This window comes from Tachypleus tridentatus, chromosome 13 (assembly GCF_004210375.1).
Source record: "Tachypleus tridentatus isolate NWPU-2018 chromosome 13, ASM421037v1, whole genome shotgun sequence".
Classification (NCBI taxonomy): Eukaryota; Metazoa; Arthropoda; class Merostomata; order Xiphosura; family Limulidae; genus Tachypleus; species Tachypleus tridentatus.
In genome coordinates this window covers 14,691,681-14,707,029 of record NC_134837.1, presented here as the reverse complement: position 1 = coordinate 14,707,029, position 15,349 = coordinate 14,691,681, and the positions used below count along the sequence as shown (strand labels likewise).

The window sequence follows — 15,349 nt, the reverse complement described above, 5'->3', positions numbered from 1 at the left end:
AGACGTGTGCATAATAGGTAGCACACGCCACACAGCATGTGCTGAAGTTTGAAGATTTCTATCTAATAACACCTCCATACATCTAGTGATAGGAGACGTGAATGTCAGCCACCACCTGAGTAAACACTAATCAGAACAACTTGAGTAGATTTATATCTGAAAAACGCCTACAATAGGATTCAGCTATGCATTCTTGCTGACAAAATGTACAGAATAGGAATCAGTATGCGTAAGATGGATTGTGCCAAAAGATATATCATTAAGTAAGGAAACTGGCAACCAGATGGGAGTACCATAAACAGCAGTCTCTCTCAATAACAATCTCTTCAATATTTACATCATTAGATGTAGCATACCTTGACTATTCGATCACATTCAATGGGCTAACCTTTGTAGATGGCATTTTGATATACAACGCAGGCTATGGTAAAGATGAAATCAAAAGTAGATCCATCTATCCATCAAGTCTGCCTCAGCAACAAACATCGTGAAAAGTAAAACTGATAACATTCTTTGTGGGCACTGCCATTTCTTTGGAAGAAATACTTAAGTAACTGTGATTAATCTTCAACAGACATCCAATTTTCATCAGCCACACTAACATCATGATAACCAAAGTCATCAATACATTAAAAGATGCATCAGAAAATAGAGATGAAGAATATAACCTGCTTATGCTCTACCAAAGTTTTATTTGCTCCAACCTATACTATGCACTACTAATTACCACTATGGATGCTGGGCAGTTATTAAGAATAATAGATATGAAACACTTATTTAAGACTGATCATGAAATGAGCTTTAACATCACACTTCACAATTGAGACTCTAACTCCCAAATCTCAACATATCAAAAAGCACCAACAACACATACAAGCAGTTTTCCACTAGAATCTTGCATTATAAAGGTCATTCATTTAATCCTTGGTTCACTGCCCTTTTAATAGAGACATTTCCACTTCATAATTACTTTTCAGACATCAACCATCAATTACCAGACAATTGTCTCAGGAAACATTCATAAATGAACAGGTACCATGCAGCCACCACACCACTGAGAAAACTGGTCACCATCATCTCTCAGACATCCCGATATAAAATAAACATCCAGCGCCGCTGGAATCTGTGGAAATCATTCTACATAAAAAGCACAAAGATTGAGTAAAATGTGAAGTAAAAGAAACGTTTCAGTGACTTAAGAAACATGGTGAACAAGTCATCATAGTCACAAAAGCATACTTAAGAAACATGGTGAACAAGTCATCATAGTCACAGAAGCATACTTAAGAAACATGGTGAACAAGTCATCATAGTCACAGAAGCATACTTAAGAAACATGGTGAACAAGTCATCATAGTCACAGAAGCATACTTAAGAAACATGGTGAACAAGTCATCATAGTCACAGAAGCATACTTAAGAAACATGGTGAACAAGTCATCATAGTCACAGAAGCATACTTAAGAAACATGGTGAACAAGTCATCATAGTAACAGAAGCATACTTAAGAAACATGGTGAACAATCACCCGTCATCATAGTCACAGAAGATTCCAGCACTAAGGTCTTAGGCAGCTTGTTCTGCATTACTTTTCTCAAGGAATAAAAACATCCTACATAAGATTGGTCGATGAAATATTAAAATTCCCCAGAAGAAGCAAAAGAATGAAACAAAGTCTCCTCCATATTGCTAAAACAATAAGCCATAAATAGATAGTGCATAGAATAGAAAGTAGTTAGTTCCCAGCTGGATGGTAAAAACAAAGTAACTACATGTCAAAACCATCAGCCTGATGTATGTGTTAGGCCATTAGAGGGTAAAGCCAAACAAAAATCCTAACAAGGTCAAAAGAGAAATTCTTATATCAACTCTGGCACAACACCATGTAAGGCAAACATTGCAATTATGGAGGGCTTTCATCAACATTCAGATGAAACAAGACAGTTGGACAACAAAGTACGTTATGGTGTCGCTAAGAAAGCAAAAGATAAGGAATCAGTAGAACACATTATAGCCATAAAGCCACCAATATTATTATTCATGAAAGGTCGGTATCTGTTGTTGAAACTGTCTTGAACTGTCATCTAATACCCAACCGAACTGCAAGTGTTCAGTGAAGTAAAGCATTGATCCAAGAAAACTCAACAACATTCCAAGCAAATCTTTCTGAGTTGTAGCCTGTGACTGTGGAAACAAGATATCGCCAGTGACTTTTTGGCCAACACCAGGCTGATACGGTGCTCAAGGTAGGATTTGTGTCCAGGGAAGAGTTATTCTAGTAAATACTCCGTCCTTGTTTGTGAGAAACAGAATACCATAAAGAGCTCTTCTTCTAGTTTCATATAACAACAGGATTCTTCATGAATAACTATTATTCCAGTAGCATTTCTCCCATCCTGGAAAATCTCTTATCTATCTGATGTATCACCATCTTTATATTCAGTACCTGCAGTATCTCTTAGTGATGAGACTCAAACTGTAGACTTAGTTTATTAACAGCACCTCCACAGTATCTCCTGGTGATGATACTCAAACTGTAGACTTAGTTTATTAACAGCACCTCCACAGTATCTCTTAGTGATGAGACTCAAACTGTAGACTTAGTTTATTAACAGCACCTCCACAGTTTCTCCTGCTGATGATACTCAAACTGTAGACTTAGTTTATTAACAGCACCTCCACAGTTTCTACTGGTGATGATACTCAAACTGTAGACTTAGTTTATTAACAGCACCTCCACAGTTTCTCTTAGTGATGAGACTCAAACTGTAGACTTAGTTTATTAACAGTACCTCCACAGTTTCTCCTGGTGATGATACTCAAACTGTAGACTTAGTTTATTAACAGCACCTCCACAGTTTCTCCTGGTGATGATACTCAAACTGGCAAGCATGTCTAGCATTATGTTATTGTTTATGGATAAGAATGACCAGGGTTGTATTCAGGCTGTTTTGACCATTGACAGTCTGTGCGTCTCATACAGACATTTCCGCTCAATTTAATGAAAACTTGAAAACTACACAAAGGTTGATGGGACTATTATAAACATGTAGTTCTGGTTATAATATTACCAGGATAGCTAACTTGAAAACTACACAAAGGTTGATGGGACTGTTATAAACATGTAGTTCTGGTTATAATATTACCAGGATAACTAACTTGAAAACTACGCAAAGTTTGAGCATCGGGTCAGTTAACACCACACACAAAAATAAGCTTCGCACTCGAATTTTGTCAAACAGGGAACGCTGAAGGGGACATTACTTTAAAATCGGGAATTATCCCCAACTGTCTCATTCCTAGCCATCATCAGTTTGTTCACAACAAAAATATTTATATTAAAATGTTATTCGAAATTTGACTTCAAATAATACCAACAATTAGTCGATTGTTCTTGTTATGTAAATCAACGTTTTTATTAGTCAAGATGGCGCCATGTCTATTAGGTTTGTTTGTTTGAAATTTCGCGCAAAGCTACACGAGGGCTATCTGCGCTAGCCGTCCTAATTTAGTAGTGTAAGACCAGAGGGAAAGCAACTAGTCAACACCACCCACCGCCAACTCTTGGGCTACACTTTTACCAACGAATAATGGAATTGACCGTAACATTATAACGCCCCCACGGCTGAAAGGGCGAGCATGTTTGGTGCGACGGGGATTCGAACCCGCAACCCTCAGATTACGAGTCGAGTGCCTTAACCACCTGGCCACACCGGGCCTTGTCTATTAGAAATAAGGAACTACTGATACAAATAAATATCAAATACACTTGTGTACTCTCCCAGGCTTATCTGTGCAAGCGCAGAAATCGACTCTGGTTTTGCAAAACTGATGAATCAGCATAACCGAAAGAAACCTTATATAGATGTTAAATTATTGTTCGTGCGTCATTAAGAACTCAAGATATTATAGTTATGTCGTAAATATTATATATGAGATGCAATATCTTTTTATTTTACCCTTTTAGGAGGGTGAAATTATAGCAAGACAAGATTCTAATATTTGATAAATTTTGTGCAGTAAGTAAAATATGAGCTGTCAAGTCTCTCTGCAGTAAACAGTGTTTATTGACAACTTTGATTTAAATCAAACTATATTTAAACCAAAGGAGGCAGCAGATAAAGTAGTTTGATTCTTTAAACCATACTGAAAACAATACATGTTTAGTAGTCTATCTATGTATATAGCGCTGTCCTACAGTCTGGTGTCTCAAGTTATTCTGAGAAATTGAATCAAGTTTAAATTTATTATGAAACTCGGACGGACAGTCTTAGTGTGATAACTATGCCATTTTTTTCAGTTTGGTTGCCGCGAATAAGAGTTCAACTGAGGGAAGATGTCGGTAGTAATACAGGGTGTTCGGAAAGTCACTATGCACTTATATGTTTATTAACAGACATGTTTGAATATAGAATACAGGAGGTAAATATGAATGACAATTATAAAAAATGTTGAAAGTGACCCCCGTTGGCATCAATACAGGCCTGGATCCTTCTTATTTTGTTTCTAAACACTGCTATCAGTTGCTGACTTAAAATAGACTGAATAAAACATGATTACAAAACTGCACAGTGACTTTCCGAACACCCTGTATAAGTGAAACCGACGCCAAACGACAGTGACGTTTAATATCACGCGTAGCGCGGGTACCTTTATATTCTACTAATGATTCTTGTGATAAAGCTCAGAATAATGAAAGGGGACGACCCTCGCTCACATTAATAGCATAACCTTTGAACCCGAAATTACTGGGTTTCTTTGCTAATGCTTAAATGTTTATGAGCACGAGTGGTTTTTTTTATATTCATAAGCAAAAAAGAGGCACAGTATTCAACTCAAGTTGTTTTTTTTTACATTGAATCCACATTTTTATTAAATTTTTCAATGGGAGGTCTTGTTGGGGAAGTCATTTAAACTTTTTTTTTAATCATATTAGTCGTGTGTAATCTTAGACCTACCCAAAAAAGCCTGACTTACCTACTTCTGTTAATGGGAATGCCAGATGGCATATATTACGTATGATAACACCATATTTGATTGTTAGTTCCGTATAAATTAATACCGGAAATTAATATTTATTGTTATTAGAAATATAAGATTCTAAGTGAAGTGAATTAAACGTGTTACGTATTATAATTTATCTCGGGCAAGTCTCTGATTTATTATGTTACAAACGTAACATATTACGATTTCAAATAACAGGAAATTTAAATTTGAATTTATAAGTTAATTAAATGTTAACATGTATTAAATGTATGAAATTTACCAACAAGATTGACACATTATTCATTGATAAATTATTCACGATTTTCTTTCTTAACACAAATACATTTTAATGTACAAACAACAATACAATTTATAATAACGGTTATTACTAATAGCTATTACAAAAAATGATTTAAATATAAGAGTTTTACAAATCTGCAAACAATACCGAGTCTTCTATTCGATCTGGAACTAAATATTTTATCGACGGCTTACGGAAATCGAATTAATTCTACCTTGATACACAGACTAGTTGAAGGCTAGTTAGCTTGAAGCACACATGACTTTTTTTTTTTCTCGACAGAAGTATCTAATGTCCAAAGTTAATTCACTAAAGCTTATAATGTTTGAAATCTATAAACATTCCTTGTCAAATATCTGTAGTTTTCCGATTAATAAGCGTTTATCACAATCATAGCTTTCGAGACTTATAGTGTACTGACTGTAACAAATAAACAATATTCTATATTCTGTCTCTCGATGAGCCGATTTCAAAATTTAGGCGAAATTTTCGAAAGTTCATTTGGCCCAACAATGTTAAAAGACACGCTTGTGTTTTTGTAAAGCGTGTATTGTTAATTCTTACTCTCGAGAATCTTCTACAAAGTTAGAATATACATTTAACAATATACGTTACACGCATTAAACTGAAACAAACGTTTATATTAATATAAACGTATGACAGTAAATCTATTACAACTATATTATATACTACGAACAGAAGATGATGGTTCTGGATCACTGTGGACTTTATGTCCATTATTTTCCGTCGTAATACTTTTTCTCTGGAGCATTTTGCTAGGGGCAGTTACTATTTTTACTTTTAATACATCACTGTACCTGGAAATACCATTCTGTCACGTGACATTAGATGTACCAACTCAAATCTTAAACTAGTTTATATATCTTTATTCACTTAAATCCAGATATGTTTTTATACTTTTTCATACAGTTTCTGCATGAACTTCGACACACGCATGGCATGGTCAGATGGTTAAGGTGCTCGACTCGCAATTTTAGGGTCGCGTAATCGAATCCCTGTTACACCAAGCATGTTCATCCTTTCAGCCGTGAGAGCGTTATAATGTTACGATCAGTCCCGCTTTTCGGTGGTAAAAGAGTAGCCCAAGCATTGGCGGTGGGTGGCGATGACTACCTGCCTTCCCTCTAGTCTTACACTGCTAAATTAGAGACGGTTAGCGCCAATAGCCCTCATGTAGCTTTACACGAAATTCAAAAAACAAATTTCCTTACATCCGCATTGCGAGCTCAAGAGCACGAGGTAGCCTTTCTACACAGGTGCATGCAACATATTATAATCTGTGTTCTAAGATCTGGAGCTCCCAAGTTCGCGTTTCTGTATGGACTTCTAGTAATATAGCCTAATCAAACAGACAGTAAATAAAGAACTTCAACTAGCTTCCGATGACTTACAAACGTTTGCTTAATACTATTGAGCCTGGGTTTGGGGTTCCTTTAGATTTCTCTAACGGATTTCAGTGTACGTCCACACAGTTCTCAATCTAAAGTTTATGTGTTAACAGTCTTTAATGAACACACATGAAAGCAGTTGATGCTCTGTTTGTTACATTTTCAATTACTTTTAATAATTATTGTTTACTTCGAACTGGAAAATGCTGTATTTCATACTAGAGGTATCCTGTTTGAATGGTTGATGTTCATGTATTTATTTATCAGCACATTACGTTCTTGGGTTGTAAGTCGTATGTACGCTTTCAGAATACACTCGTTACACTTTACGATTATACATTTGTACGTCAGTATGTTTAAGGATTTAAAAAGTAATTTTCCAGTGCAATCATTTATATACCACTATCAGCTTCTGATAATAAAAGCCCCTCCCCCCCTTCAGTGGCACAGCGGCATATCTGCGGACTCACATCGCTAAAAACTGGGTTTTGATACTCGTGGTGGGCAGAGCACAGATAGCCCATTGTGTAGCTTTGTGTTTAATTCCAAACAAACCAAAAGCCGAACTGACAAGAAAAACTAAAAACTATATACGAACAAACACGAGAACTCGAAACTTAGGGCTATCTGCGCCAGCCATCCCTAATTTAACAGTGTAAGACCAGAGAGAGAAGGCAATTAGTCATCACCACCCACCGCCAACTCTTGGGTTACTTTTTTACCAACGAATAGTGGGATTGACTATAACATTCTAACGCCCCCATGGCTGAAAGGGTGAGCATGTTTGGCGCAACCCGTGACCCTCAGATTACGAGTCGAGTGTCTTGTCCACTTGACCATGCCGGGGCCCAACCATAATGCATTTATTTTCTTCTGCTCTACTTCTAGCACCTGTGTATTCAAATACATTGTTTTGATATTAATCTAACAAGAACTGCATCAAAAGTATTTCAAATACATTGTTTTGATCCCTCTTACTTAACTCATTACAGATTCTAAACGAAAAAAGTTTAAAAATAGTACATCAACTACAGTTTCCTGAGTTCATAAGCTGGGTCATGGGTCATATACTCAGAGAGCTTACGAGGTCACTGCTTCTCAATGTTATCATTGGCAGTATTCCATATACAGCTGTCTTAAGGGAAATGCTGTTCTATCTATCATATGATTAAATTTTCTCAGTTTGTAATGTATTATGTTACGTTACAAAGTTCATCTGATTGTGGTAATATTCTGTATTGACGTAAATGCCACAGCTGCGCATGTGTTTCTATTTTGTTATTGCTTTGATTTCAATGTTGTTGTTGTTGTTTTTTTATTGCTGATGGCTCATTTCTGTTTCACTAAATAACAAGTGGTTTATCAATGTCGAATATCGGTATAAAACAATCTAACATAATCTTCTAAGTATAAATATGTTAAACACAACTTCACCAATACATATTTCAACCACTGTCGTCACAATTACAGTTTTACATGGTCGAGAGCCGAGAAAGACCTATTGGAGAATGTGTCTGTGAAGCTGAAGTTCATTGGTTCGCGCACTTTTATGCGTTATAACAGTTACCGTTACATCTCACTGTTCGATTTGACAAGAGTAGCCCGAGAGCTGGCGACGGGTAGTGTTAATTAGATGTATTCCCTGTATTCCGTCAAAGTTTGAGACGGCCAGCGCATATACATTTAAAGCTCTACGTGAAATAAAATATATAAAAATCCATCGAATCAACTGAGTTTAATATGACGAATTCAAACATAAAATTGACGAGTAAAACAATAATAATAATATGTAAAACGTAAAAGTGCGTCTCTTAACTTAGAAGAATGGGCTTGTCTTCTTTATATGGATCTTTAACTTGAAAAGAATTACATTTCTTGTTTACTTTTTGTAACGGATTTACTAATGTATATTTATTTTAATATCTATCTATGTTTGTTTCAGTCTAATATGTATTTAGAAATGCACGTAACCTATATTGTTAAATGCCCATCTGTTCTCTAAATTTGTAGAAGATTCTCGTAAGGAAAAATCAACATTACATATTTTACGAAAACACTTAGCCGAGCCACATTTCATAATATTGTTGGTCTACTACAGTCAATATACTATAAGCATCGAAAGCTATAATTATGACAAACGCTTATTAATCGCAAAACTACAGATATTTGACCAGAAACGTTTATAGATTTCAAAGCGTTCAACTTCAGAGAATTAACTTCAGACGTTAGTATTTCTACGAGAACATTCGATATTTCTACCGAGAAAAAATCTCATGTGTGAAAAATATAGCTAGCTAGCATTCCCTTCAAGTGAAGTGTACCTGTGTATTAACATAAATGTAAATTGCGCCTCATAAACTGTCAGCAAAGTATTCTGTTCCATACCGGATAGAAGACATAATATTCTTTGTAACTTTATAAAGCTTTACCATAAATATTAGAATTAATTCGCTCTCCCTGAACAGCCGATGAAATATTCAGTTCCAGACCAGATCTAAGATTCAGTATTGTTTATAAGTTTTGAACTTTTGTATGTAAATCCTTATTTGTAATAATTGTTATTATAAATTGTATTATTGTTTGTCTATTAAAATATATTTGTGTTAATAAAGAAAACTGTTTGTATAAATCTTGTTGGTAAGCATCATAAATTTATATACGTATCGACATTTAATTAATTCTAATGGCCCGGCATGGCCAGGTGGTTAAGGCCACTCGATTCTTAATTCGAGAGTCGCGAGTTCAAATCTCCGTCATACCAAACATGCTCGCCCTTCAGCTGTGTGAGCGTTATAATGTTACGGTCAATCCTACTATTCGTTAGTAAAAGAGTAGCCCAAGAGTTGACAGTGCGTGGTGATGACTAGCTGCCTTCCCTCTAGTCTTATACTGCTAAACTAGGGAAGGCTCGTGCAGACAGCGCTCGTGTTGCTTTGTGCGAAATTCAAAACAAAAACCAATTAACTTCTAAATTAAAATTAAACTTTTCGGCAATTTAAAATCTTTAACTTAAAAAATGAGCAAGTTCTCTTAACGTAAATATTTCTTTGCAACAACACGTCTTACTATATGTGTTAATATGCAGCATGGAGTTCACTAGTTTTGAGCTGCTAATCACATTTTGTCAAGGATTTTTCCCTTTAGTGATTTTGAATCTTTCCATGGGCGATGTCGCTGGAGACTTAATTTACACTTCTAAAATGGATTCTTGTGTCGAATCAGTCACATAGACGTTCAGAAATATTTAAAGTATTGTCTTCCCTATCTTTATTAATAGTAATGGCCAAGTGATGTTAGTGACCCTGGAATACCTGACGTTACCCAAATATTTATGTTGTAGGTGATTCTCTCAGTCTCCTTCACGTGTTTTGTTTAATAAAGATTCTTTTCATGTTTGAAAAGACAAACGTTTGATCATAGTTTTATTCGTCAGACATTCATTGAATTCTGTTGTTTGCTTTATCAAACACACAGATAAAGTATTTTGTCTCATTGTGGAATTTACGACTAATCTCTTTCTTTAAATCTCCTAGAGGATCAGTTGCATGTTTACAACTTACCACGCTAAAATCCTGGGTTAAATTATCCGTGGTGGACAAGGCATAGATAGTCAATAGTGTAGTTGTGCGTTAAAAAATTACAACTTTATTCAATTAATCTAATTATAATTAAATTAACTCAACGATAATTTTATCGGTAGTAAGTTTACAGACTTAGCACCCTTAAATTTCAGGTTAAATTTTCCCTGGTAGACGAGAAACCGATAACGTAGCTGTGTGTTAAAAAAACAAGACAAAAAATAACAAAGTACACATAGACCAGAAGTCTTTTATTTGATTTATTCTTCATATAATTTCGTATCAATTAACCTTGAGGGTGTTTTTGATAGTACAACCCGCCTAACGCTATCCAAGGCCATATCTTGCACTAATCAAGTAGGGATAAAAACCACGAGCTATTTTTCAATGAATAACAAAGTACTGAACAATGGCCATTAAGACCACTTGAATTATTAGAATATGATTGGTTCGTGAAACATCATGTCATTCAGACAGTTTCCTATTATGATTAGGAAATGGACGAAAATGACACCTCGTATGTATATATACTTGTACATTAAAGATAAACCTGGAACATACTGATAAAACAGGTGCATGAGGTTTATTTGTTTGTCTAGTGTTTGATGTATAGCATACAATATTCACGATGACAGTGCCCACCATGTTAACTTCAGGTAGTTACAATAGTATACACAATACTTATTTATATCTATTTCTAGCTACCATTATATTAATATAATTTTGTTTATCGACGTATGTTAAGAATGTTTGTGAAGAATACAAATATTTATTTATTCGAATTATCCAATAATTTATTTTTGTGCATCTAAATGTTTGGAAATTTCCGTAACTTGAAATGTATAAAAAGCTTATATGCTAATTACTCCCAAAATATGTCAAGAATTATTCTGATAAGTGTTTGCGAAACCCATGAATTTAGAATCTCTATTAATTATACACAAAATATGTCAAGAACGTTTCTCATTAATAAAATTTTGGAGATCTTATAGGTCATGAACGTCTGTTAATTATTTACAGAATATGTCATGTAAACGTTTGCAAAACTCCTGGGTTAAATATATCTGTTAATTATTCAAAGAACATGTAAAAAATGTTCTAGTAACTAATTGTTGATTTTCTAACATTAACGCTGAAATACAACAGAATACCTATGGGCATATGAACACCTGGGTGGATGTGATGAAACTTTGTAGAATGGACGACAACTGCCTGTTGCGGAGACACAAGTGTAGAGGACGACGTTTCAAAAGTCTTCCGCCTTTCGTCTCCACAACAGGAAGTTGCCGTCCATTCTACAAAGTTTCATCATGAATACTCTGCCTAAACAATCTATCAAAGGATGTAATTATAGTTTTTGAATACTCAAACACAAGATATCAGATCAAACCAGCTTATCTTTCTACTCAGATATTCTTACCCAGTATTTCTCAAAAATAGTAAGCCGATTAAAATGCTTGTACAGCTCGTAGATAGGCCTAAAGTGGATTTGCTCAAAATGTTTCGGAACAGTTTCTTAGTGAAATGAAACTTCTAATGATTGGAGATAGCGTTAGCACTCTATATGTAAGTAAGGTGCGGAAGCCCGTTTAAAACAATACAAAAGTCATCTCGATTTTCTCTTCTACAGGTCATTAGAAGCTAGATACCGAGAACTACTTGACACACTTGCTCTATCTCCGGTGCATATATCGCTTATCAGTCATCTAGAGAGTCCGAACGCCGAAAACCGGCGAAGAGCCAAAACAAAATTACTTATTTTCGTTCATCAAGGTACTGGTTGAACAATAATTTGATATTCCCACATGATATAAGAATTAATTTTAAATATTTGAGCTCTATATTTAATCTTTTAATTTACATATTTGCTGGAGAGCACATAAAATTAAGATCAAAAAATTTCATATACGTTAAGAATCGAGAAGTTTCGTGGAACATGTAGAAACAAGAATACGATATAAACAGGAGTAATATGTGAGTGAAATATTGAATAAGTGACACAGTTCAATGTTAATAGTGCAAATAAATTTATTTGAGATGGACATTCAGTTAACCTTGGAATATTGTTATTTTTATAACACTATTAATCCCAGGTTTTAAAGATAAAATTCTTATTGGTTCAGTTAATGTATATTCTTGATGGGTAGCTTGTGTAATAATACACCTGTTAATAATTTTTAAACTAATCTTTCTATGCAGGCGTTAATATACAAATTCTAAATACGAATGAGTAAGACAGCTAGAAACAGAGGACTAATTTGTGAATACTTGCTCACTGTTCTATGTCTTTCAATAACCTTTGAATATATACATATATTATTTGATTCATCATTTATCACTGAGTTATATACAGATTTCGGGGAATTCCACCCCTAAACAGTAACCCTGGACAATGATGAATCGGAAAATTCATGCTAGGTTTACTTTGGTAATACTGCAATAGAAAAAGCAAAAATTTGTCTAATATTCAAAGACCTTGTATCAAACTTTCCGCTTCAAAATATTTGAATTGCTTTATTAACATATTGCATTATTTTACCTACAGTGGACTTTCATCTTAACCTTTTAACAGATATTTATAATATCCCTTTTATACACCATTCTTTAGAAAAGCTAAAACGTACTTCACTCATTTTTCTATCATTAATTGTTGGTTTCACGAAAAAACGAACGCCTATATTTCAGAATCGGTTCTTATTATTGTGGAATGTCCCCACGTGTTTACATCATACGTTAAAAGAGAGTCACGAGGCAATCACACCATCCTACCTCCGCCTTCTATGACGTAATTGCTAGATCACGTTTTTGTATCATGTATTACGTTTTGCAATGACTCATAGTAAATATTATTATTATTTTGAAATAATATCTAGTTGAAACATTTTACAAAAAGTTGTTACCAACTATATTTAATATTACTAATTAACAACTTTCATTTCCCATTATATTTAGGTTGACTTTAACGTCATTTTTTGGCAGTAATCCATGTTCGATCTCTTAGCAACCACATGATGTCAGAACTCCTAGCCAATCACTAAAAAGCGAAGTGTAATCAATATGTGGAATTCCACAGCACGTGCCTGCTTATATATAACGTTCGAACTAACTGAAAGCTTAAGCCTATTCTTGAATTTACCCATCTAGGAGTAAGTCGAGAGGTGGTGCGAGTGAAAAGTATAAATTATGATTATCGAGGTTCATAACAATTTTAAAATGTTAAACAACGGAGAAGAATATAATCATTTGTCTTCACCTCCAAGTCGTGATCTACTTGACAGCAACGGTTCTAGAAATAAAGGATTGTCGTTTCTTTCAGCCCGTACTAATGAGATGGACGGAGAATGCTACGATTCCAGCTCGTCAACAACAGGTAGCAGTAACGAGGGAGACAAAGACTTAGAAAATAGAAATTCTCTTGGTTATTACAAAGAATATTCAGACAGTGATAAAGGAAAAGACTCTGGAATAGAATGTTCACCCACTACTGATGAGGATTTTCCAGAACCTAACGAAGACTTGATGAAAAATATCATAAAACAGGTTGAGTATTATTTTTCCAACGCTGGCCTTCTGAAAGATCCTTTTCTGTTAAAGCATGTACGTCGAAATAAGCAAGGATACGTAAGTTTAAAACTTATAGCTTCATTTCGAAAAGTAAAGAGATATACCAAAAATTGGAAAGTTTTGGCTCATAGTTTAAAACGATCAGAAAAGTTAGAAATAAATAACGATGGCACCAAGGTTCGAAGGAAAGAACCCTTACCTGATTACGATGAAACAGCGCCATCTAGAACTATAGTTGCATTCAAGTTACCTTTCGAAAAGCCCACGGTCGAAAATGTTGGAGAAATATTTTCGAAGTGTGGCGATATTACTCTCATCAGAATTGTTCGTCCTGATGGAGTAATTCCCACTGATATCAAGAAATTTCTTCATAAACATCCAGAGATAGGCGCTAGTGTTTGTGCTTTGGTTGAATTCGAGAAACACGAGAGTGTGGCTTTCGCTTCAAAGGACTTCCTTTCTAAGCATGTTGATTGGCGTTACATACATGTTATTCCTCTTGTTGAAAAAACTTCTTTGAACCCGAATAACGATAAAAATGACAAGAAAGGCAAAGGAAATGAAAAGAAAAAAGAGAAGCGGCAGGATTTGTTAAGCCAGCTTAGAAAATCTGAATCATCCAAAGTCAGTAATTGCTCAGAGAAGGAACATTCATCTTCAGACTTTAAATACTTCTCCTTACAAAAATATAGTCAAGAATCAGTTATTCGTCCCCACAGTTTCAGTTATAACCAGAAAGTCTCTGAGAGTCGTAGCAGTTTCCAAGAAAACGTTTGCAAGCCCTCAATACGCAAGAAATCTAATAGTTATTCTGATGGGGATTCGTCCAGTCAAAAAGTAACTTTGGTTAGCCCATGGGTGCAGCGACGTATAATGGCAGCCAAAGAAAAAGGTCATAATGGTGCTGCTCACAATTCTCGACTACTTATTCCTGATGGGGTGATTAGACTTCCCAGAGGTCCTGATGGTACCACTGGTTTCAGTTGGAGCCAAATAAAACTTCGCACCCAGTCTGCCTCTTCCTCGATGTTGTCTGTTGAGGATAAGAACTGAGAACGTATTTAATGTACATTTATAAAACATGGTACCCCAGATTGTATTATATTATTTGTTCCGTTTTCTTCAAAGATCTGTTTTCTAGTCTGTCGGATATTTCATTGTATTATATGGTAAAACAATGTAAATATGTTTTTGTTATTTGTTTGTTTTTTATACAATAATATCAAAATGTTTACATTCAGAGAGAAACGTTATGTAATGTTATTCCTTATGTACATAGTTGTTTAATAATGATATATTAAAACGTCAGATAATATTTCTGAAACTGAAGCTGTGTATCAAATTGATCCGTCAAACATTAATAATTAACTTAAAATCGATAGCTATTGTTGTAAATCAACATATAGTTAATATTATTTATTTGTTTTTTTATTCAAGTTATTTGCAGCTTTATCATCAAAATGTTGTTCTCTAGTTTTTAAGTTTTTAAAAAAATTAACATTTTATTGTGTT

The 15,349-nt window shown here is 34.7% G+C and overlaps 1 protein-coding gene across 1 annotated transcript; it reads left to right on the top strand.

Annotated features, from left to right (window-relative positions):
* The first annotated feature begins 10,823 nt into the window (after nucleotides 1-10,823).
* LOC143240598 (la-related protein 6-like) lies at nucleotides 10,824-15,161 on the top strand. Its single transcript, XM_076483306.1, has 3 exons — nucleotides 10,824-10,929; nucleotides 11,904-12,046; nucleotides 13,226-15,161. Exon 3 carries the CDS (start codon nucleotides 13,457-13,459, stop codon nucleotides 14,888-14,890), a length of 1,434 nt encoding a protein of 477 aa, XP_076339421.1. The 5' UTR covers nucleotides 10,824-10,929; nucleotides 11,904-12,046; nucleotides 13,226-13,456; the 3' UTR covers nucleotides 14,891-15,161.
* The last annotated feature ends 188 nt before the right edge of the window (nucleotides 15,162-15,349 follow it).